A 25082-nucleotide genomic window follows, 5' to 3' on the forward strand; every position below is an offset into this window, starting at 1 on the left:
AAACCGTTTACCACTGAATTCTACATAATTCTACAGTAAATGTCTTAATCTATCCTTCCCTCAAGAAAAAACTGTCAGTTCTATATTTAAGCTAAAGAGTCTACAATGCCAACATAACAAAAATCTATTTTGAGGATTAAATACATTTCACTATTCAGATTTCCATCATTTTCTTAATATAATACTGGTCTTTCTACAATTACCTTAAAGTCTACATTTAACGTCTCCATTTTTCTCAAATTTGGTTCACTTCCTTCAGCAGGTATGAGGGAGATGGGAGAGGCCTGTTTCTCTACATTAACTTTCTCTTCTCCATCTCTGCTTCCTTTATCTTCTTGATCTATGCCATCAATGTCAACTTCCACACTTGCATTCTTTTTTCCACAATCCACCACTCTCTTGGAAAACATTTCCCCATTTCTTTTTGCTCTCATAAGAACCTATGACTCAAGCTGAATGGGAAGCTGAATTTACTAAAAGTATACAGCACAAGGTAGAGAATTATATTGCAGAACAATGCAAAAAATAACTTAGAAATGAATATTAGAACAAACGAAAAAAGGAAGGAGGTCTTCTCTAGATTAAAAGACTTGTGAGTTAAAACATTCAAATGTAATGTGTGAACTTTACACACATTATGAATTATGACTCAGGCAACCACAATGTATGAAGAAATTTTTGAGACAATCAGAAACATTTTAATATGGACTAAAGGTATTTGACAATATCAAAATGATATCAAGATGTGATTATGAATTTTGTTTGGTGTAAAAGTGGATTAAATTTTGTTTTTTTTTAAGTTCACTTTCTTTTTTAGAGATGCATCGTGAAGTATGCAGAAGTGAAATAGTAGGATTTCTGAGATTTCTTTCCAAATAGTCAGCAGAGAGAGAAAAGAGATTAAGCAAGTGTGGCATAATCTTGATAACTGTTAAATCTTGATGGATATGGATTGTGCTATTCTTTTTTTGCAGGTGTTTAAATTTTTTCATTTCATACTATTTTCAAATTCAAAAATAAAAAATAATATATTCCTCTTTTGAAGAGTCCTTATTAATCCTGAATCTTAGAAATTTTCATCTGAGTGTCTTCTCCATTCAAGAATTGTCCAATATTATTTTTTAGTTGTTTTGATTTCTTCTTAGATTCTAGCTCTTAATCTCCTGGCTGTATCTAACCCTCAAATGCACATTATTTCCCACTCAGAATGCCTTAGAGATCTCCTGGGTTATTCTCACTGTACTCAGAGAGCCTGATACCCATAAACAAAACAACTCACCCAGGTGTTTTTCTAAACAAAAGCTATTTTTCCTGTAAGTTCATTGACTTCCCCTCTCTCCACAGACAGAACTTATCATTCTCCCCTTTGTGTTTTCATAGCACTTTAAAAATAACCCATATTGAAACATTAAAATTATGTATTATTATTTTACTTGTCTGTCTTCCCTAGTAAATTGTAAGTTCCTTGAGAACAGCAACTGTGATGGCTAATTTTATGTGTCAACTTGACCGGGCCAAGTGATGAGCAAATATTTGGTCAAACATTATTCTGAGTTTCTGTGAGGGTGTTTCTGAATGGGATTAACATTTAAATCAGCAAACTGAGTAAAGCAGATTGCCTTCCATTATGTGGGTGGGCTTCATCTATTCACTTGAAGTCCTGAGTAGAACAAAATAGCTGACCCTTCCCCAAGTAAGAGAAAATTCCTCCTGCCTGACTGCTTTCAAACTGGGACACTGGCTTTTCTCCTGCCTTCAGACTCTAACTGTAACTAACATCAGCTCTCCTGAGTTTTGAACCTGCTGACCATTAGACTAGAAATACACCATTGACTCTCCTGGGTCTCTAGTTTACCGATTCATCCTACAGATCTTGGGACATTTTAGCCTCCAAAATAATAACATGAGCCAATGCCTTATTTAAAACCAACCAACAAACAAACAAACAAAAACTCTTTAATATGTATACATCCTATTGGTTGTTTCTTTGGAGAACCCTAATTAAAAAAAAAAAAAAAACCAAAAACTCATATCTTATGCATTTCTAATGAACTAGAACTTGGCACAGTGACTAACAAGAAGTAGATGCTTCTTTTTAATGGTTTGTTGAATTACCTGGCATTTTAATATAGTGCTTTAATGGTCTAAATGTAAGATTTATATTTGACTAATAAGTTAATTTTGAAAAGAAAGAAATGTTGGGCCCTACAATGGTATGAAAAAGAGTAAATTCCTTGCTTTTTAAAAATTGCAGCTAAAATGTTAAGTCAACTAAAAGAAGGAAACTACTAAACTAGACTAGAATTAAACTAGTTTCCATGTTTTATTGATCCATTCTTTAAATTTGGTCACACATCTATTCTTTTATCAATTTGGGTCCGAATTTTCTCATTATGGAACATGAAGCTAGCTCCTCCTTCCATTTTTCCCTGGCTCTGGCATTTCATCCCTCTTATCATTCCCAGTAGCAACTATAGGTTAATTTTCCTAATACATTCCTTTTATCTTATCCCAAAATTTTCAGCAGTTCTCCACTATCTACATCCTTCACTCTAATATTCAAAATTGCTCACAATATGATCACAATCTACCTTTTCATCAGACTCTCAAGCAAATCCTCCATCCTTCCTGCTACGTTGGTAAATGCACACTTCTTTTACTTACATTCAACTAAATTTACTGTAGTTCTTAAAATGCCTTCCCGTTATTCTTAGGAAGTCCAAATTCTCTTAAGAAATAGTAGAGAGGGATGGACCTAGAGGCCATTATGCTAAGCAAAATTAGTCAGAGAAGGACACATATCTTATGACTTCACTCATATGAAGAATTTAAGATTCAAAATAGATGAACATAAGGGAAGGGAAGCAAAAATGATATAAAAACAGGGAGAGGGACAAAACATAAGAGACTCTTAAATATAGAGAACAGAGGATTGATGGAGGGGGGATGGGCTTAATGGGTAAAGGATGTTAAGAAATCAACTCCTGAAATCATTGTTGCACTATAAGCTAACTAACTTGGATATTAATTAGAAAGAAAGAACGAAAGAAAGAAAGAAAGAAAGAAAGAAAGAGAAAGAAAGAAAGAAACTGCCTAATTAAAAAAAAAGAAAGAAAGAAAAGAAGTAGTGGAAAGGGGTGCCTGGGTGGCTCAGTAGGTTAAGCGTCCAACTCTTGGTATTGGCTCAGGTCATGATCTCACGGTTCGTGGGATCGAGCCCCACATCGGGGCTGTCAGCACAGCCTGCTTGGGATTCTCTCTCCTTCTCTCCCCACCCCTCCCCACTTGTGTGCGTGCACTCTCTCTCTAAATAAATAGGTTTTAAAAAAAAAAGAATTTTTTAAAAAAATGTATGGTTTCTTCATCTTCCAGCATGGCTCTGTCATTAATAAACAGTTCTTAAGTATCTCTTATGACAAATACACACCTGTTCTGTGAAACCAGAATCCCCCTCACCACACCCCCAATAGCTGGACTTGCTGAGTCAAGTGTACTTTATTTTCTATGCCATTCATTTGGCACGTATTATTTTTAGGCTTTATCATCTTAAATATACTACTGTCTCCTTACTAGCAGGGATTTATGCTTCTGCATATCCTTGACAGATAAAGTTCTCAAACTTTAAAGAATATACTTGAGAAACTTTTTAAAATGCTGATTCCCGGGGCGCCTGCGTGGCTCAGTCGGTTAAGCATCCGACTTCGGCTCAGGTCATGATCTCACGGTCCGTGAGTTCGAGCCCCACGTCAGGCTCTGTGCTCACAGCTCAGAGCCTGGAGCCTGTTTCAGATTCTGTGTCTCCCTCTCTCTCTGACCCTCCCCCGTTCATGCTGTCTCTCCCTGTCTCAAAAATAAATAAACGTTAAAAAAAAATTTTTAAATGCTGATTCCCAAACCTCTCATCCACCTCCTTCCAATTCTGATTCAGTAATTGGTAATCTACATTGTCATAAGTATTCCCTTGCTGTCTTGTGATTCTGATTCAGGTGATCCAGGGACCACACTTCGAGAAAAAACTGATCCACTATATATATAATACATTTTGTTGCCTGCAGTTAGCATGGGTTCAAAACTTTATTTTTAAAACATCTGTTTTAGAGGCGCCTAGGTGGCTCAGTCAGTTAAGCATCTCACTCTTGATTTTGGTTCGGGTCATGATCTCACAGTTTGTGAGATCAAGCCCTGAGTCGGGCACTGTGCTGGCAGGACACAGCCTGCTTAGGATTCTCTATCTGTCTTTCTCTCTCTCTGCCCCTCCCCTGCTCATGCTCTCTCCCTCTCTCTCAAAATAAATAAATAAACATTAAAAAAAATTTTTAAAGTTTGTTTTCCTTTATTTTGAGAGAGAGAGAAACAGAGCACATGAGCGGAGAAAGAGGGAGAGAGAGAGGATCCCAAGCAAGCCTTGCACGCCATCAGAGCAGAGCCCAATGTGGTGCTCAAATCCACAAATCGTGAGATCATAACTTGAGCCTAAGTCAAGAGTTGGATGCTTAACTGACTGAGCCACCCAGGTGCCCCATAAATAAACATTTTTTTTTAAATCTGTTTTAATTTAGAAGGATAGGTATGCTTGCATTGAGAAAATTCTTAAATGGAAAATGGCTCAGGAGTGCTGGGTAACTCTAAAATATTCTGCCCACATTATCAAAGACATTACCCAGGAGGAAAGAAAAGAGAAAAATGTATAGGAAACTAAAGAGACTGCACAAGGTGCTGCTTGATGGATCAGCTACAGATAAAAAAGTCATGGGCTGAAACCTTAAAAATGGTGAAGGCTAAATGTCAGGATGAGCTGATACGTCCACAAGGGGCTGTTTGGCTAAGTTCAGAGGAAGTGTTCAGATCTCTGCACAGTGTAGATGGAGCTAGAAAGCAAAACCTTCAAAATCTCATTTTGTGTTTATTCTTTGCTCCAAGCAAAGCAATTTTATTTTTTTTAATGTTTATTTATTTATTTTTGAGAGACAGAGAGTGAGAGCGGGGGAGGAACAGAGAGAGAAAGGGAGACAGAGAATACCAAGCAGGCTGCACGTCGTCAATACAGAGCCTCATTGCAGGGCTCCAACTCATAAGTTGTGAGATCTTGATCTCAGCAGAAACCAAGAATGGGACGTTTAACCATTTAACCGACTAGGCCATGCAGGCACCCCAAGCAATGCAATTCTAAATAAGAAAAAACAAAACAAACATCATAGAGAGGGGAATTGAAGAAGAAGGAATGGTTAACTTTGAGGGGATTAATACCTCTGATTCTAGAGTCATTTACAGATTTAGGGCTCACTGTCAATAATCTTTGAGGAAATATTTTAAATAAGAGAAATACCAAGAATTTGCAAATGAGATATATCTTTATTTTGAAAGATGGAAAAAATGAATTCTTAACTACAGACTTGAGCTCTTTCAAGTTTCAGAACAGATTATTAAAAAGCTTGTCATCACTTAGAGATGGAGGAAATGGAACCTTTGAGCTAGTTTACGTATGCCAAGGATAGAAATGCCAAACTCTGTATTCTTTTATGATAGATCAGGGGATGCTATAGAAGTTGCAACTAATGACTTCAGCAAGGGATTTGACAAACTAGTAATATTCTTATGAATAAGAGTTTCTTTAAGTTGTTCTATTATGTGAATTCAGAGTTAGCTGACTCATTTTTCTGAGACATGATTAATGGAGTGGGGGCTCTGGGGCTTTTTTGGTGATTTGCATTCATTCAATAAATATTTATTAAACATTTACCATGTGCCAGGAACTGCTGTAGGTAGTGGGAATCCAATGGTGAATAAATCAAAGTCCCTGTTCACAAAGGATTTCATAGAAGGAGACAGACAGTAAACAAGGAAACAAATACATTCAATGTCAGGCAATGGTCAGAAAAAGGAATAAACGAAAAGGTTAAAGGGGAAAAAAAGGAGCAATGGCAAGTGGATATTTCTTTTAAAGGCTGGTCAAAGAAGCTGATAGAATCTGGTGATAATGGAGCAGAAACCTGAAGTGATGATTATCCAGGTGAAGAATATTCCATGTAGCAAGACAGTAAGCATACAGGCCTAAGATGGAAGCATGCTTGGCCAAGAGGCCCAGTGGTAGGCAGAATAACAGTCCCCCAAAGCTGACCATGTCCCAATTCCCAGAACTTATGAAACTACTATATTTCAGGCAAAATAACTTTGTAGATGGAATTAAAGTTCCAGACCTTAAAATAAAGAAATTATCTTGGATTACCGAGGTAGGTCTCACCTAATCTCATGAACCTTAAAGGCAGAGAACTTTCTCTGGCTGTAGCAAGAGAGATTTGGCAGAAGAATAAATCAGAAAGATGCCAAGTATGAAAAGAATACTGAACACTGTTGCTGTCTCTCAGATGTAAGGTCCCCAGAGCAAGGACCAGAAAGAGGCCTCTGGAAGCTAAGGGCAGGCCCTAGATGACAAACTGCAAGGAAACAAGGACCTCAGTCCTACAAACATAAGGCACAAAATTCTGCCCATAACCAGAGAGAACAGCTGAACCAACCCAACTTCTGACCTGCAGAACTGTGAGATAATAAATTTGTATTGTTTTAAACTGCTAAATTTGTGGAAATTTGTGGTCATTTGCTTTGACAGCAATAGAAAACTATTATAGACTACACTGGATTTAAGGATAGGGAGTATAATAGGAGATGAAACAAAAGAGGTAGAAAGGATGGATTGCAGGAAGAAGATGAACAAGAGGGTAGCTACTGTGTGGCCTTCTAGACTATTGTAAGGCCTTTGTTTTTAACCACAGATGAAATGGGAGCCAATGGGGGGTGGGGGCAGGCATAACAAAATCAAATTTACATTATAAAAGGATCACTGTGAACTACCTTGTTTAGAATCCAGCTGAATGAATATTGCAATAGTTCATACAACAACGTAAACTAGGAGAATCATAAGGGAAATAAGAATAGTCAGATTCTGGATGTATTAAGTTGAAGCATATAAACTTGCCATTTGAGTGACTCAAAAACAGTTAAAAATCAAAGGATGAGTCTAGAGGATTTGCTCATAGATGGCCTAAGGGGTGTTGGAGAAAGAAAAGAGTCATTGTTGACTCCAAAATCATTGGCCTGAGCCAAGGGTATAAGAGTTCTACTGAAATAAACAACGCAGGAGGGGAGAGATTATGGGGGTAAAGGAGCAAGGGCAAGCATGGATTCCTCTTGGGACATGTTATGTATGAACCACCTATCAGACATCCAAGTAAGGATGTTCATTAACTGTCAGATATACAAGACTGAAATTCAGAGGATCATCTGAGCTAGAACTATTAATTAGGGAGTCCTCTCACAACAACGGTTTTCAAAACCATGAGATGAAGAGTTCAGACACGCAGGAAATGAGTGTAAAGAAAGAACAGTGGTGCTTCCTGGTTTACTTCTTTTTGAAAGTCTTTCCTAGATCATTTTTTTCTGACTTGTAAATACAAATACATGAATAATCCCACAATCTGAAATACTTTTTAAATATTTAGTTATATATTTAATGAATTGCCTGCTGAAGGGCCCCAGGCTCCAATGTGCAACAATAGCATATTGATAATTTTGAATCAAAGTTACTTAACAAATAGCCAGTGCAAGAACAAACACTCTGACCCCCCTTTGTGTCTTGAAAGCAGGAAATAAATCTCCCAAGTGAAAGGTATCTTCCCTGTACCAGGAGGTAAAAAGACATCCTTATCACCAAAGATAGGGATTTCAGGGCTGAATAGATAAACAAACCTTGTTACTTTTACTAATTTACTACCTAGCCCAAATTTTGTTTAGAATTCCTTACTAATTTAAACTCCTGAACATAAATTTATTTTGTCCTGTCAATTCCTCACTGATTTATGTTTCTTTGTCCAAAAAGTATATGCCTTGGTCATTTCTTTAGGTTTCAATTTTATTATTCGGCCTCTGTGCACACTTTATTATTAAACTTTGTTTTTTCTCCTGTTAATCCGTGTCATGTAAATTTAATTCTTAGACCAGCTGGACGAACTTTGAAGGGTAAAGTAAATTTTTCCCTTTCAAACACTGCGTTAAAAATAATAAAATTGAATAATATCCGTACTATCACAGAAAATTCAAAATAAAATAGTCATAAGGTCTTCCAAATTAAACACAGATCATATAGTTGAAATACCTTAGTGAAGTTAGCATAAGCTACACATGCATATCAAAAGACAAGTGACTTATATTCCCTCAATAGCTGTTGCTCTGAGACATTTTCATATCCTATTATTGTTTACATTTTTATATAACATTTATGCTGAGTATCTGGTGAGGAGTATTATTTTTTCAGTTCACTTTGGTTCCTCAATACTGTGTGAATTCAGTATTTACATGTGTGCAATTAAAAGCAAAAGCGAAACAAAATTACCAACTTAACAACTTTGTTCTATTTGCTTTGCCCCCATTGTGTTTCAGTTGTGGCTCATGATATATACAAGTCATAGCTAGTTTATTATTCTCACACTTTCCTTCTGAAAAAAAAAAGTATTTGTGAGCACTTTAGGCTAGTATAAAAGCACTAAGATATTATATATGTACAATATATTATATATCATATATTAAGCATAAAGAAAATTTATAATTTTTACATATATATATGTATACATATTTGTTATAAACCTGTAATGAATCTCTCTCATTCTCTTTCTCACTCCCTCTTTCAAAAAGAGAGATAAAGTTTTTATTTGTATATCTGAAATTATAAATATTTATATACATGTATCTCATACATATAAAGTTTTTATATCACAGAGTTACTGAAACTTTCCTACAAGGTAGAGAAAAACCTGACCTGCTGCAATTAACTCCCTAAATCACTCCTGTGAGAACAATTACAAAATATTTTTGCCAACCACATCACAAACAATTATTAATGTACTAACTTTAGTTTCATGTTTTGAGCTTCTCCTGGGCCAGGTGTGGAGTGGGAACATGCTCTTTATGAAAACATCCCATTGGATGTGCTGACAAAGCACATTTTTAAAGCATACTCATAATCACTCCAATTAGGCCATCAAATGTCAGGACTTGCTGTGTGAATTTGGTGAATTCTACCCAACTCTGTGGTGCAACTGAGAAGTAACCCTACCTTGGAAACAATTTCCTCATACTATGGCCTCTCCTCCTCTACCTGCCTGTATTGAAAAGTGGTAAGGAGGGTTTGCAATGCTGCCCTCTCACAAGTCTGTGAAACTTCCTTTCAGGTGGGAGCCCAATCACATCCAAACCCTTTTATATGCCCACAACACTATTGTCTTTATATGTCTTTGAGGCAATGAATTTACAATATAACTAATATGGTATATGGAATATGGAAGATAGATTGTTCACATCTCTATCTTCCCCTAGATTGTGAGTGACTTATTTGTCCATATTTTGATCCTTTCTAATGATGGACACACTGTTCTCAAAGCTCTAGCACAAATATTTGACACGGTTATGCAGAAGAAGTCACATGAAAACATCCAATCTTCCCTCCCTCATTCTCCCCCATCTCTACCACCACACAACTGATTGAAAAGAGCAAAGAAAAATAAAACAAGAGGATATGTTTTCTTAATGAAAACATTCCTTATATTGTTCACTAACGAATTTATATTTTTAAACTTAATTACCATTGTGCCTTTGAGAAAATACTATTGAATAGCAGTCATTGTGATGGGTAATCTTAGGTTTCAACTTGGCTAGACTGTGGTGCCCATTTTGGTCGAACACCAGATGTTGGTCAAACACTAGATGTTGCTGTGATGGGTATTTTGTAGATGTATTAACATTTACAATTAGTGGACTTTAAGTAAAGGAGATTACCCTGATAAATGTGGGCGGGTCTCAAACAGTTGAAGGCCATATGAACAAAAATTGAGGTTTCCGGGAGTAGAACAAATACTACTTCCTCAAAACCATAACAAAAATCCTGCCAATGGATTTTGAGCTCTTTGACTCTTGCCTGAATTTTTAGCCTGCCAACCTGCCCAACAGATTTCAGACTTACTAGTGCCCACTACCGCATGTACCAATTCCTTAAAAAAATCTTTCTCTCCACATATGCATCCTATTGGTTCTGTTTCTCTAGAGAACCCTAACACTTGCATTTCAAAGCATTCTTTCCCATACCTCTGAAACTCTCGCTAATTGAATTATACTGTATTCTTAATTTTGTTTCATGGAGTGTTTCTATTACTTACTAATAGAAGTCAGTTTCTCTGTTGGTACAGAGAACAAGAGAGTTGTCAAAGGAACTCAACAATGGCACATGTCCTGTCAAGCAGGAAAATTTTACATCAGAGGTTTCAAATATGAGCTCTATTTGAGCCCAGAGTGTGCAGGTACCTAAATATTATACCCTACCTCCTAAGCTAGGAACCTTTTCCTAAGCTAGTTTGTACCAATTAACAAATCTTAAGCAATTACCAATAAAGAATGAGTAGTTTGACCAAAACATTTTCTTCCAAAAAAGATGTGCCATGTTTGGGGCATGGTTGGGGCAGGGAGGAGGGCTTCAACAATTAATGCAACTCAAAATAGGAGGTTGGTGTGCCCAGTTTCCATTGCCTCATTCATCAAGAGAGTCTGTGTTGTGACTCTTGGAAGTCAGTTTTATTGCATGATGTAATGGAGAAAATAATGAAGATTACAAATTTTCTTTATACTTATGTTTTTTTAACCACTGCCAGTTTACAGATATTTAAGAAGTTGAAGCAAAGAGACTAGATTTAGTTTCTTTTAATTTAGCCAAATGGTTAGGTCCTGGAAATTTTTGAAGAAATGTATTAAAGTGTTTTTAGAATTAAAAAGTCTTAGATCCCACTTGGTAGACCTCCAATGGCCCTCAGAGCCTGCACACTTTTCCCTGATGCTATATAACAGAACTTTCTCTGTCCACTATAAAGGTGATGGTTTTGTACTCAAATTTAAACTTGACATGTACATTGAGAAGATGGTGAAATTGCTATTCTGTTTACAATGCTGAACTTCTCTGAGCTCAATGGAATAACAGATTTTAAGGAGTTACACAGTTATTTAGCGGAAAATAAGTCCTGGTTATGAAAGCAATTCATAGATCTTGGTGATTGAGTGTGAGTCATATTCTCTATGACTTTGGGATGCCACAAGATATGTGTGATTATAAAGCCCCTGACCAATGAGGGTGGCTCATTTTCAAACAAAACAAAACAACAGCCTTAAAACTTGTCCTGGGGCCCATGGGTGGCTCAGTCAGTTAAGCATCCAACTCTTGATGTCAGCTCAGATTTTAATCTCAGGGTCATGAGTTCAAGCCCCACTTTGGGCTCCAAGCTGGGCATGAAGCCTACTTAACAGAAAAAATAAGAGCGACATGCAGAAGAATGAACCTGGACCCCTTTCTTACACCATACACAAAAATAAACTCAAAATGGATGAAAGACCTAAACGTAAGACAGGACACCATCAAAATCCTAGAGAAGAAAACAGGAAACAACCTCTTTGACCTGGTCTGCAGCAAACTTCTTACTTGACATGTCTCCAGAGGCAAGGGAAACAAAAGCAAAAATGAACTACTGGCACCTCATCAAAATAAAAAGCTTCTGCACAGCAAAGGAAACAATCAGCAAAACTAAAAGGTAACCGACGGAATGGGAGAAGATTTTTGCAAATGATGTATCAGATAAAGGGTTAGTATCCAAAATCTATAAAGAACTTATCAAATTCAACACCCAAAAAACAAATAATCCAATGAAGAAATTGGCAAAAGACATGAATAGACACTTTTCCAAAGAAGACATCCAGATGGCTAACAGACCCATGAAAACATGCTCAACATTGCTCATCATCAGGGAAATACAAATCAAAACCGCAATGAGATACCATCTCACACCTATCAGAAAGGCTAAAATGAACTCAGGCAACGGCAGATGTTGGCAAGGATGCAGAGAAAGAGGAACCCTTTTGCACTGCTGGTGGGAATGCAAACTGGTATAGTCACTCTGGGAAACAATATGGAGGTTCATCAAAAAATTAAAAATAGAACTACCCTATGACCCAGCAATTGCACTACTAGATATTTATCCAAAGGATACAGGAGTGCTGATTCAAAGGGGCACATGCACCCCAATATTTATAGGAGCACTATTGACAATAGCTGAAGTATGGAAAGGGCCCAAAGGTCCACTGATGAATGTATAAAGAAGATGTGATATATTTACACAATGGAATATTACTTGACGATCAAAAAGACTGAAATCTTGCCATCTGCAACAACGTGGATGGAACTAAAGTGTATTATGCTAAGTGAAATAAGTCAGAGAAAGATAAATACCATATGATTTCACTCATATGTGGAATTTAAGAAATAAAACAAATGAACATAAGGGAAGGGAAACAAAAATAAGATAAAAACAGAGAGGGAGACAAACCATAAGAGACTCTTAAATATAGAGAACAAACTGAGGGTTGCTGGCAGGGTGTTGGGTGAGGGAATGGGCTAAATGGGTGAGGGGCATTAAGGAAGACACTTGATGGGATGAGCACTGGGTGTTATATATAAGTGATGAATCACTAAACTCTATTCCTGAAATGATTATTATACTATATGTTAACTTAGATTTAAACTAAAAAACAAAAACAAAAAATACTTGTACTAAAACTATTATACCTATTAACACACAGTATTACTGAGCATTAGAGTTAACTACAGAAAGGAATCAACTGTGAAAGAAAAAGTACGTATTAATGGATGATTGTATTAGCTCTGCTTCCCTCTTCCAGACTCCTAAAGAGGGTCCTCCCATGTAACATGACCAATTCTTTTGGGCTTTTGGCATTCAGAATCAGGAAGAAAGAGAGCTGGGGGAAAAGATCTAAAGCACACACTCAGGGCTGGAGAACAACAGTTGGGCACATTTTGAAATACAATACAAGCAGCTATCTTGTGTGAGAACACAAGATGAGAGAAAAAAGAGATATGTTTAAGATATGTTGTTTGTTATTTACCTGCTTCACAGTGTTCGGGCTATGAGAATTTTTAAAGAATTATTTCAAAATTATACCTCAGATATTTGCCTGTGTATTTTGAATATGGTCCTGATCTAAGACTGGACCATGTGGGTCACAGATTTATAAACATCACACAAAATACTAATCTCAAACTATAGAAATTTCTGGACAAATTCTGAGTATTTGTAGCTATTTTATGAAATTGCAGAGATAAAAGCCTTAATCAGTAAAATAGCCTCAATCAGATTGTTAAGAGTTTAGAATGATGGAAACACTCTCCTATCTGCTAGAACAGTCCAGGGTGTAAATATCAGTATCCTCTTTAAATCGACCAATAAGGAACCATAGATAGAACAGTATAATTCTTTTTAACAAATAAAAGCTTATTGTATTGGCTTTAGAATTGCCTAATAATAAAAAAAAAAAAGTGCTTTGAATCTTGAATCACCAGTATCAGTAATAAAAAATAAAATATTCATAGAATAGGGTTGAAAACATGCTCTCAGGCCCAGAAGGCAGTGAAGAATCTGGTCCATCTACAACTTGAACAATCAGGGCTTGAGCAATTTACATGTTTTAGCTGGAAACAGTGAAAACTGGCTCTCTTTCAGTAATAATTTTTAAAAGAAGCACCTTGTATTTTTCTAGTCTGATGTATTAAAGTACTTTCGCAAACCTAATAACATGGTGCCAATTCAATGTAAAAGATCGGAGAGATGCTCCTCCTTTTCTTCAGAACGTTAAAATGTACCTTTTCCACATTTGTATTTGCTGAGATTAAGCTCTGTGTTTGGGAAGCCCTTGAGTAGAAGTGTCTCAGAAATAGAAAGCTCGGGCTCCCAAGGTTTCATTCATTTGTCCGACATCCCTGGAGCCCGTTCCTTGTGCAAGACACTGTACTCAGTGCCAGGCAGGTACACCGGCCTACGGGAGGTAGTCCCTGTTCTGAAGGAACCACTGTCCTGGCCAGGGAAGGGCCCAACTAGGGGTTCTAAACAAATAACCTAAAATATCACAGAGCGGCTGCACAGTTGACGTGCCTGAAATTACCCCAAAGACGAGGATCAGTCCACAAATGCAAAGTCTTCCTTCCATCTGATACGGGTCGCCACCCCACCTCTCAAGAAGAGCTGAAGCAGAGCTGCTGGGTCTAGAACTCATGGCCCCAGATTGTTAGGGGGCAGGTTGGCAAGGAAACACAAGAGGGGGAAGCGTTGGCTCAGGCGCGACCCCCGATGGCGACGCAACAGGCAGGGCGGGCGGGGGTCGGTTCGGCCCTCACCGTGGTCTCAACGCAGGATGGAAGCATGAGGTGCTGTGGGCCTCGCCGTCGGACCAGTGGGTCTGTCAGCGCGTCGCGCTGCTCGGGTCTCAGGGTCGGGCTCTAGGCGAAGCCCCGCCCCCCCTTCCCCCCCACCCCCCCTTCCCCCCCCGGCTCCTCCGCCCCCGCCCCCTAAGGCGCGCGAGCCGGTCCCGCGCGGCGCCAACCCTTTCCCGGGTCATCGCCCCTCCTCTCTTCCGGGCCGCGAGCCCCCCGCGCGTCGCCTCAAGGCTGCGCTCGCTCGCGCGCGCGCGCTCTCCTGTCCGCCCGCCCTCTCAGCGCGCGCTCGGCCGCCCGACGACGCGGGAGCCACACGCTCCGGACTAGGCTAGCTGCGCTCGCTACCGCGGAGCGCCGGCCCGCTGAGGCGGCGCCCTCGGTTCCCCGCCCGGAGACGGTCGGGGTCGCCAAATCTGCGGCCCCAGGGCGGCGGCGGTAAGGAGACCGGGACGGGGGAGGCGGACATGGTGGAGCCGAGGGCGCCGGGAGGAGGGTGGTCCCGGCGACCAGAGGCCACGTCGAAGGCTCGCGGCGGGCGGCGCGCCAGGGAAGGGGGAGGAGTGTGGGATCGAACCGGATTGCATCGGCCCTGCTCGGCAAGAAGGAAGGACTGTGGACCGAGGGGGGCGGCCCGAGAGGGTTTCCGCACGACCCTCGGCGGGTTGGGGACGGAGGAGACGCCGCCTCGAGGCTCCTGCCACGTTTCCACCGCGCGTTACCCTCCGCTCGGGGTGGGCGACAGCCTTGCTCCTTCCCACCACCCTTCCACCCTTTTCCCAAGCCGGGGACCCGGCTTGCTGTCCGGGGGGTCGCGCCTGAGGGGAGCGCCGTCCTGGAACCCAGGGCCCCCCGGAGGCTGGAACCTGGCCGGCGGCCGCGGACCGCCGGGCGAACGGGAAGACGCACCCCGCGAGGCTGTTTGCGGGGGAGGAGGGGAATGGGGCTCCAGGGCCCTTCCCCCGCTTAACTCGGGGAAAACCGCGATTGCAGAAGTTGGACGCGCTCGCAGGCCGTTCTTTCCAGAGTGGGTGGAGATGTTTGATGCCTACTCACCTAGCACTCTTAAAACCCAAGCGTGAGTGCTTAGCAGCAGGTTTTTGATGGCTTAAAAAGTCCGAGTGCCGGCCCCGTGGGAAATCCTGTCTCTCCTCCTCGCCCGGAGCCCGCTTTGTAACGCCGCGGAGGCTGGTCAAGGGCTCCTCACCCCTACGGCCGGGATCCCCGCTTCCTCAACCTTGGGAATGTCTATCAGGAATATTTGTTTCTAGAAACGGTTGCGATTAGCCTTTCGTTACAACACAAGGAAAAGTGCAAAGTTATAAACTCCTGGAAGGCTGAGCTTGGTTTTCCTTTGGATTTTGTGCACGCCGCTGTGAGCGGAGGAGCCTGTGGAACAAAGTAGAACTTGAGCCGCCGCCGCGGTGACTACGTCCCAGGATGACGTCACCGTGCGATATTTAAAATGGGAGCTTTTCGCTCGCGGTGTGGGTGGAGGAATTGCGGCTACTTAAGACGCCTTTGGTCTTACTGGACCTGCTTGCTTCCAGTTTCTCCTTCTCTGACTTTATAACTACCTCGTTTACCTTTTGGTACTCCCAGAATTCTAACTGGTGGGAGTGGGTTAATTTTTCTGCTATTCCAGGCATCATTCCTTCAAACCGAAAAAAAAAAAAAGTAATTCCATATGACTCATCCTGTGTTACAACCAATAGCAACCACTAAGTGGTTCTTTCCTTCCTTTTTTTTTTTTTTATTTTTGATAGGAAACAGAACAAAACAAAAATGAGAACAAAACCCTGAACTCAGATATGTAGAACATAATAGACAAATTTAATGAATGAGAAGAATGATCTAGTTAAGGATTCAGTACTTTAGTGTGGTTCCTTGTTTTCTTTGGTGAGATGGAAGCTAACGTAGTTCCATCAACAAGCAACTTTCATCTCAAACCGTATATTAAATTGCAGTGGGCTATCTTTTCCATCATAACGCGGTGGAATATAAATACAGCCTTATGAAGTGGAAATGGCTCAACATTTTTTTAGGAGTACGCCTCACAGCAGTTGCAGAAGGCAGAGATTGTGTGTACCTGCAAGCTCTTATATGCAACCTAGTACCTGTTGTCTGGTAGCTGGCATTCTGTGGTTCCAGGAGAAAGGTTTGGGTGTCTTCCCATCCAGGATCAGAGTGGGTATGGCTGCCAGCACACTTCTCAGATAACTAGAATTTCTTTCACAGTGAGATCCCTTGTTTGAATTTGCACAAGGAGTAAAGGAATCTCATTATGAAGAGGGATTTTAAGAGGTGTGAGAAAACAAACGTGTGAGAACACAAAAACTATCAGTTGGCTAGTTGGTTTTTATACTAAATATAGCAGACGCTGTATGTCTTTAATAATTGGCTCTGGAAAGGGTGATACTGCTTGGTAAATGCAGCATGTGAATAACTCCAAGTTACTTCCAGCAGCCAAATGAATGAGCTCATCGTGTAAAGCCAGAATATACATCGAAACAATCCCAGGACAAGGTTTTTGCCTTTATGGATTAATCAATGATAAATCAGATCTGCCATTCTTGAGGCAGTTCCAGAATGCAGCTACATCTCTGATTATTTCTTTTAGTTTGATTTTTCTGTAGATGACCCTGAATTTCTGCTCTCTTAAATATGTTTTGATAGAGCCACTATTTTTGGTCATATCTTTTAGGCAAATATATTTCTGTTCCTGAAAGAATGCTTATAATAGAAACTCACTGCTGAATTTTTTCTTTATGTGTAACAGCTTTGTTCAAATAGGATTCACCTAGCATACAACATACACATTTAAAATCTACAGTTCATTAGTTTTAGTATATTCACAAAGTTGTGCAGCCATCACCACAATCAATTTAGGACATTTTCTTCACCCTACAAGGAAACCCTATACTCACTGACATCTCTCCTCCTTTCCCCTATCACTCCTGCCCCTAGACCACCAACCTACTTTTTGTCTATGTAGATTTGCATATTCTGGAAAACTCCTATAAATGAAGTCATACAATGTTTGGTCTCTTGTAACTGCCTTCTTTCCCTTAACACAGTGTGTTTGAGCTTCACCTGTGTTGTACCATGTATCAGTATATCATGCCATTCTTCTTTTTGTTGCTGAATAATATTCCGTTGCATGTATATACCACATTTATTTGTCCATCAGTTGACAAATGTCCATCAGTTGAACATTTGAGTGCTTTCACTTTTTGGCTGTTAGGAATAATGCTAATACTGACACTTGTGTACACGTTTTTGTGTAGAAGTAGGTTTTCATTTCTTTTGGGTATATATAGCTATGAGTGTAGAATTGATTGGTCTTATGATAATTCTGTCTAATGTTTTTAGGAATTGCCACTGTTTTCTATAGTAGCTATACAGTGCTGGCTTTCAAAGTGGACTTGTGTTTTAAAGTTCAAATTATTTCACAAAATTTTAAACTTAAGTTATTGTAGCTAAATGTTGACAAATTTAGTAAAAAGTATATACTATCTCTGATTTATTTTAGCCAACAGGAGCAATTTGGTGTGCTCTCTTTATTGAACTTCACAAAGCTAAGTGATACGGTTTTTAGATAGTATTATTATAAGGTCTTTATGGTATAAATTAGTGGTTATTTTCCCTCTTCCAGATCTGAGCCAATGAAACAGAAGATAAAAGAAGGGAAGCTGTGGAGGAGGGGTATTTTGCAGAGCTTTATCTTCCAGTTTTTATGTTCCGTTTTTTGAGAAAAACTGTTTTATCTTTGCAGGGAAAGATGAAGAACGAAATTGCTGCTGTTGTCTTCTTTTTCACAAGGCTAGTTCGAAAACATGATAAGTTGAAAAAAGAGGCAGTTGAGAGGTTTGCTGAGAAATTGACTCTTATACTTCAAGAAAAATATAAAAATCACTGGTATCCAGAAAAACCATCAAAAGGACAGGCCTACAGGTAAAGGATTAAATTGGACAGTTGCATTGGACTAAGTGGAGAGGCTGATAGCACCTGAAATGAGTGCAAGGCCAGAGGACTGAGGGGGTATCCAGTCCATTTCTTTCACAGTTTATCTGCAAAATACAGAACTCTGGGGTGACTTTGGTATTTTTTTCCTTACACATTTTAAAATACAAGTATTTGTTGTTGGTGTCCCACTGTCTGGACTTGGGAGGCCAGTACTGTTGGCTTATGGGAGTTAGTCTTGTGATTGTAGTTTGGTTCTGCTTGAGTGGATTTCTTTATGTCAGGTACTTGAGGGTTTTCACAATTCTAGAAGATCCCTAAAACCTATCCATAAATGGACACGGTAAGAGTTGAGAGAAATGAGTTTCTTTGTTTCTACAAGTGAATTACGTGTTACACATTTTTGGAAAAAATAAAAGTTTTATGGCAAAAGAGAACTGAGTATTAGACACCTAATGCATTTTGACACAAGAATAATTGCATTTATACTATGCATAATTCTTTACGGTAGAAACCACTATAACTTTTATTGATGAAGATAATTTGTTATGATCTACAACTGGTAAATATTAGCTCTGCGTTTTAAAGTCAGGTCTCACTGACCCTAAATTCTTTAGGGCTTCTGCATACCACAGTTTAACCACTGCCTTGTCTCTGAGAGGGAAAATAACTCTCACTTGCAGCTATCTGTTGTACTCTGGTTTATAAGTTACATTTTTAGGGGCGCCTAGGTGGCTCAGTTGGTTAAGCATCTGACTTCGGCTCAGTTCATGATCTCACAGTTCATGAGTTCAAGCCCTACTTCAGACTCTGTGCTGACAGCTCAGAGCCTGGAGCCTGCTTCAGATTTTGTGTCTCCTTCTCTCTCTGCCCCTCCCCTGCTAGAACTTTCTCTCTCAGAAATAAGTAAACCTTAAAAAAAAAAGTTACATTTTTAGCTTAAAGAGCAGGCTCCTGCAAACATGTCCTGGCATGCTAATTCCCTGGACCACTGTATTGAGAACCTAGATTCTACTAAATGAACTCAGCTGTCAAACCGTGCCCCATTTGTGGAGGTGGCCACAAAAAAATAAAACAGTGTGACTACAGAAATTCTTTTATTTATGCATATTGCTGCCCCCATCAGCACTTCTGTGCTTTGATGTAAAAAGGACTTCATTTCATTTGCTGAGCTGTAGCAAGTGCAAGACTATTCAGGGAATCTACAAGGGAAGTGAAAATATGATTTGTTTAGTTCTCATTTCCTAGAAGCCACAGGTGAGCATGTATTCTATTGAAAAGAAAAGAATCAAATTTATTGATGTATTTTCCTCTTCATTTTATTTCCTAGTAAATTGGAAAATGTGGCGAATTAAAGTAGAAATGTGGATGTTCTATATAAAGCAGACTCAATATATTTTTTATCTTCTCGCTTGATTCTCTTAATTTTTTCTGCACATCTTCATATCTGATAGAGTGAACAGCTTTTTTAAGTTAGAGCTGTTGAGGCTTTTACACTGATGTAATTGACATTGGACAAAGACTTTTTTGGAAGTGCCAAGACAACTTTTACTATTACTGAAAAAGGAGACACTGTCAAGTAAATGCTTAAAGGTCAGACAGTGTACAGTTTCATTTCCATTAATTCTAAAAACTTGAGGAAAAAAAATTAGCTAAACAGGATTAAATTGGCATATGATCAGAAGTATCATTATTGAGTCATTTTGAAGCTGTCTTTGAAGTAGAAAACTGTTAGACTTAATGGTGGGTTGTTACTATTATAAAAATGAATAGAATATAGGATTAACCAGTAAGAGTCTTGAATCCATAGAGTAGGTTGTAAGTGTTCATTTTCTTCTAAAGTGTTTATAAATTAAAATAGTTTCTCCACAGTATATACAAATAAGAGGCGTTTATAGGGCAATTTGGCAATATTATCAAGATCTGTAAAAATACTCCTACTCTTTGAACAGTAAGTCTCCTAAAAATCTCTTCCAGAAGTATAATCAGAAATGCAGATAAATATGTATGAATATGGATGTTTCTTTATAATTGCAAAAAATTGGAAATAACTGTCAACATTAAGTAAATGATAGACTATTTTTATGCAACTTTTAAAATCTTGTTTTTGAAGACTGGCTAATGGATGAGTAGTCACAGTATAAAGAGTTTAAAAAAACAGCACAAAAATATGTAAGGTATGCAAATTTTGTTGAAGCAGAGTCTCTAAGCATCTTTATTTACATATATATTTTTTAAGCTTAGAGTCTACATCATCCTTACTGTAGATAACAAAAACACATACATCTGACATCTATCTTACCTATAACTGCTTTTGATCCTAGGGCACATGAGGCTTTTGAATCAACTTACACAGCACTACAATTTGTAAACATAGGACCATCTTAAATAAAGGAACAAATAGCATCTTACCTGCATAAAATAATTTTTTCACTCTGAATTGCTTACTTGTTAATGGTGATGTTAAGATTAGTACAGACAGAATAGGGTATTTAATAAAAGAGATTTTAGAGTCTTGTCCAGATTTGACCCTTGAATTCACCACTTTCTAGTTGTGATGTTGGGCAAAATACTCAGACTCTGCCACCTTTTTTTCTTACAGTGGGGAAGTGGTATCTAACTTACAGAATAATATGAAAATTAGAAGAATTAATACATGCGAAGCATCTAGTAAACTGTCCATTTTATAGTAAACTTTGAGAAAGAATTATTTAGAAATCTGTATTCACTGTTAATGAGAATTTTTTCACTGTTCTAAATGAAAATTGAAATCAACTAATAAAATAATTTTTAAAACTTTAAATAGCATGTTTTTCTATTCATACTGTTTTATTTAATGGTATAATTACTATTTTTCAGCAAACTTGTATGTTCCATATTTTAGAACTTTGGATCTGAGGAAGAAGTGAAATGACTTAATCGGAATTCACCCAATAAATAAGTGCTGGGACTGGTACTAAAACCTGGGTTCTCATGATTGATTTCTTAGTTGTAGGCAGTAAATACTTTTATTGTACCCACCATTTCTGTTACATAATCAAAATGCTTAAATTAGTATGTATTTTTGCGTTCATCCTGGGAGCCATCTTTGAGCATTCCATTAGGTAGAGGTGGTATTTCTTAGGTTTAAAAAATGGAACAGAGGCTATATTGGTTTAAAATTTTTTTTCAAAAAAAAATTTTTTTTCAGTTATTTTGACAATTTTTTTTTTTTTTATGAAAACCCTTTGGTAACAAATAAATGAGATAAGCCAATAATACTTTGGATTGTATTTTAATCTTAACTATGTGATATGAATAGTTCTGTGTCTTAGACTGATTCTGTATTTTAGAACAATGATAGGTGTTTCTTAACACTTATTATCTGGGATGTATATGCAAGGAAATGATCAAATCACAAGAATTTGAAAATATTTTAAACATTGGTTAAGGTCTTTTGTTAGTTGTGGAGATTTTGTTATATAGTAACTTGGCCTATTAATACTACCTTTAGAGCTCTAAGTAATTTCATGCAACTTTAATACTCCTTGCTCATTTCATGGACCTGTGAGATTGAGTAGTTTCTGGCTAAGATGAGGTAGAGCCAGTTCTTCAGATTTCTCTGGGCTCGCACAGAAGCCCTCCTCTTTCCACAGGCTGAGTAGTCTTGTTGATGCTTCCTCTTTGCCTTTAGTTCGCATTTATTATCTACTTAGGATACATATGCTCCAGCATTCTCCGCCAGGGTTTGTTTGTTTTAAATTCACATTGGCAAATACTAGTAATATAATGAAGTTTATGATTAAGATTCAATTAAAGCTATTAACATTATTCTACTTTGTTGTAGATGCATTCGTGTCAATAAGTTTCAGAGAGTTGATCCTGATGTCCTGAAAGCCTGTGAGAACAGCTGCATCTTGTACAGTGATCTAGGCTTGCCAAAGGAACTCACTCTGTGGGTGGATCCATGTGAGGTGTGCTGTCGGTAAGTTCTTGAGTGTGCCAGCTGAGAGGATTACCATGCTAGAACTGATTTTATGAAATTCTCTCAGGTATTGCCTGCCTGTGTATCTTTATGGCCAGGTTTTTGCTTTCTCAGTTGTTAATTTTGTAAAGTAATCTGAAGGTGAAGGGCTGGTTACATTCCTGTTTTACAGCTAAAGAAACTTACAGCTTAAACTTACTTACAGCTAAAAACTTGGGGCACCTGGGTGGCTCAGTTGGTTAGGCATCCGACTTTTGCTCAGGTCATGATCTTGCAGTCTGTGAGTTCATTCCCCGTGTTGGGCTCTGTACTGACAGCTCAGAGCCTGGAGCCTGTTTCGGATTCTGTATCTCCCTCTCTCTGCACCTCCCCTGCTCACGCTGTCTCTCTCTCAAAAAAGTAGGTAAAGATTAAAAAAAAAAAATTTAAGAAACTTAAAAACTGATTGGGCAGGGTTTTTATGGTTCTACCAAGAAGTTTATTATACACCAAAAAGCAGAATTTAGATAGCTAGACTCCTATAGGTCAATTATTTTCTTTCATTGGTGGTGTGCATGTCTTTCCTGTCTTCAGATAAGAAAATAATTCCAAATAGTACTGGATAATAACTTTTGGTTGGGGTGCCTGGGTGGCTCAGTTGGTTAAGCTTGGTTTTGGCTCAGGTCATGATCTCACGGTTCATGAGTTCGAACCCTGCATCCGGCTGTGTGCTGGCAGCACGGTGTCTGCTTGGGATTCTCTCTAACTCACTCTCACTCTCTCTCTCTGCCCTCCCCTCCCTCTCTCTCCAAATAAATAAATAAACCTTTAAAAAGTAATAATAATAACTGGGGCGGGGGGGTTCTGTTTGTTTCTACTCTTGCCTCCCTCTCTCTTTTTGGTTTTTAAGTGACCAAGTAATATTTTCATGGTTTTGTTTTTATAACGGAGATTATTTCTACTCTTCTAATGAGCAGAATTATACATAGGTGAGTGTTAGGTATGATATTTAATTGAATTCCATTCATTCTAAAAGCATTTATTGTGGACCAGGCATTCTTAGTTTTGGGGTTTTAAAAAAATGAAAGTAGCATTCTGCTATCAGGTTGTTCAAAGTGTAATAAGGGAGAAGAAAGAACAAGCAGATTACAACAGGGTGATTTATACTATAATAGATATATGTATAAAATGCAGGAGTTGGTGGCACAAAGAGAACGTTACTGCCTCTGCTGGGCAGTACTCTGCTGAGTGATATGTGAGCTGGGTGGAGAAGGATGCAGTTGACTAGGTGACAAAGTGGGAAGGACATTTCCATGCAGGAAGAAAATAGGATGAGTAAATTCTTGGAATCCCTGTGAGTGATTTCCTACAGCTGTTCCTTTAAGGTGTTTCTCTTTGGTTTTAAGTGCACTTCACCTGTTGACTATAGTAGAAATACTTTTTGATGCAACCATAATATATTCCAAAGGTGGACTATGGAATTTGATCTGATCTTCAACAATAAAAGTAAAGATGATGACATGTCATGCCAAAAATACATGGTAATTCTTCCACCAAATTATTCTGGACCACAATGGAGTTATTTGGTAAAAGCTGCTGTTATCAGCTTATTCTGTGGGAAACTTAGGTACTAGATTCTTCAACACTTCTTCTCAGAAAAAAGGAGAGCAAGACATCTCAAGTTGTGGTCCAAGAAGGTCAAACATTTTTAGATTCTGGGACTAATTAAGGACTCCTTAAGCCAAGGTGAAACTTTATAGACTTTGGCCACTGAACCCCTGCTGAGGACCTTAGTATACAAGAAATAGTTAGCACAAAGTGACTATATTGAATTGCTTACTTTTTTATTAGGCCTGCACTTAGATCCTGACTCTTATTTAACACACAGTTCTTTTAGTTGGTTACATAGGTTTTCAGCCATAAAAATTATAAGCAGTGTTGGAAAGGGGCTTTTTCATGTAGTTATAAAACTACCAAAAAAAAAATACCATGTAGTCTTAATGTGGAGACAGGAGCAAAAAAGCTAAAGAGTTGGCACAAATGTATTATCACCCAATCAAATAATGAGTATTATTTAATATAATGATCCTGAGTCATTAGGGAAATGTTTCTATGTCCAAAGATGTGTTTAAGAATTTGGATAATTGTAGGGACTCCTGGCTGGCTCAGTCAGTTAAGCATCTGACCTCAGCTTCGGTCATGATCTTGAGGTTTATGAGTTCGAGCCCGCATTAGGCTCTGTATTCACAGCTCAAAGCTTGGAGCAGATTCTGTGTCTCCCTCTCCCTGCCCCTCCCCTGCTTGTGCTCTCCCTGCCCCTCAAATAAATATTTTTAAAAATTTTAAAAAAAGGTTGGATAATTGTATAAACATTTTGGACATATTTATTTGAAATGACTTAACTAAATCTTGGCACCTGAAGATGAAAACTCTAAATAGCTATTCTACTTAGGTGGATACTTCATTGCTTAATAATGCCAGATAATGAAAAATTATTGTTCCTTCATGTTATTAATATAAGAAAATCTTTGCATTCAGTAGCTTTATAATAATTTTACATACAAGTAAAATTTTGCCAACAATTGACTGTGATGTGATATTTTTTCACAGCTAATAGAAGTTACCGTCAAGGGCACCTGGGTGGCTTGGTAGGTTAAGCGTCCAACTCTTGGTTTCGGCTCAGGTCATGATCTCACAGTTTTGTGGGTTCAAGCCCCATGATGTGCTCTGCGCTAGCAGCACAGAACCTGCTTGGGATTTTCTCTCTCTGCCCCTCTCTATTTCTGTCAAAATAAATAAATAACAACAACAACAAGAAATCATCTTCATTATGTGATAACAGAACTCCAAAAAGAAAGATGTGCTAGT

The 25082-nt window shown here is 38.6% G+C and overlaps 2 protein-coding genes across 4 annotated transcripts in view; one reads left to right on the forward strand and one right to left on the reverse strand.

Annotated features, from left to right (window-relative positions):
* The window catches only part of LOC102966445, a 46723-nt gene extending 29909 nt beyond the window's left edge, over window positions 1-16814 (reverse strand). Inside the window, exons 1-4 of the mRNA XM_042998320.1 lie at window positions 16766-16814; window positions 15840-15962; window positions 15607-15736; window positions 15365-15517 (exon numbers count right to left, since the gene is read on the reverse strand). Coding sequence (XP_042854254.1) covers window positions 15365-15517; window positions 15607-15736; window positions 15840-15962; window positions 16766-16814 — 455 coding nt within the window. The remainder of the gene's footprint in view (window positions 1-15364; window positions 15518-15606; window positions 15737-15839; window positions 15963-16765) is intronic.
* Window positions 1-25082, forward strand: part of BTG3 (BTG anti-proliferation factor 3) — a 41484-nt gene that overhangs the window by 6316 nt on the left and 10086 nt on the right. The window contains exons 1-3 of one of the 3 annotated variants that reach the window (XM_042956283.1): window positions 14239-14302; window positions 18084-18262; window positions 22098-22235. In XM_042956283.1, the coding sequence (XP_042812217.1) occupies window positions 18090-18262; window positions 22098-22235 (311 nt within the window). In that variant the 5' untranslated portion in view covers window positions 14239-14302; window positions 18084-18089. Of the gene's footprint in view, window positions 1-14238; window positions 14303-14562; window positions 14747-18083; window positions 18263-22097; window positions 22236-25082 lie in introns of those variants that run through there. The other 2 variants (XM_042956282.1, XM_042956284.1) reach the window with 2 other exon arrangements.

This window comes from Panthera tigris, chromosome C2 (genome assembly GCF_018350195.1).
Source record: "Panthera tigris isolate Pti1 chromosome C2, P.tigris_Pti1_mat1.1, whole genome shotgun sequence".
In the NCBI taxonomy this organism is placed as follows: Eukaryota; Metazoa; Chordata; class Mammalia; order Carnivora; family Felidae; genus Panthera; species Panthera tigris.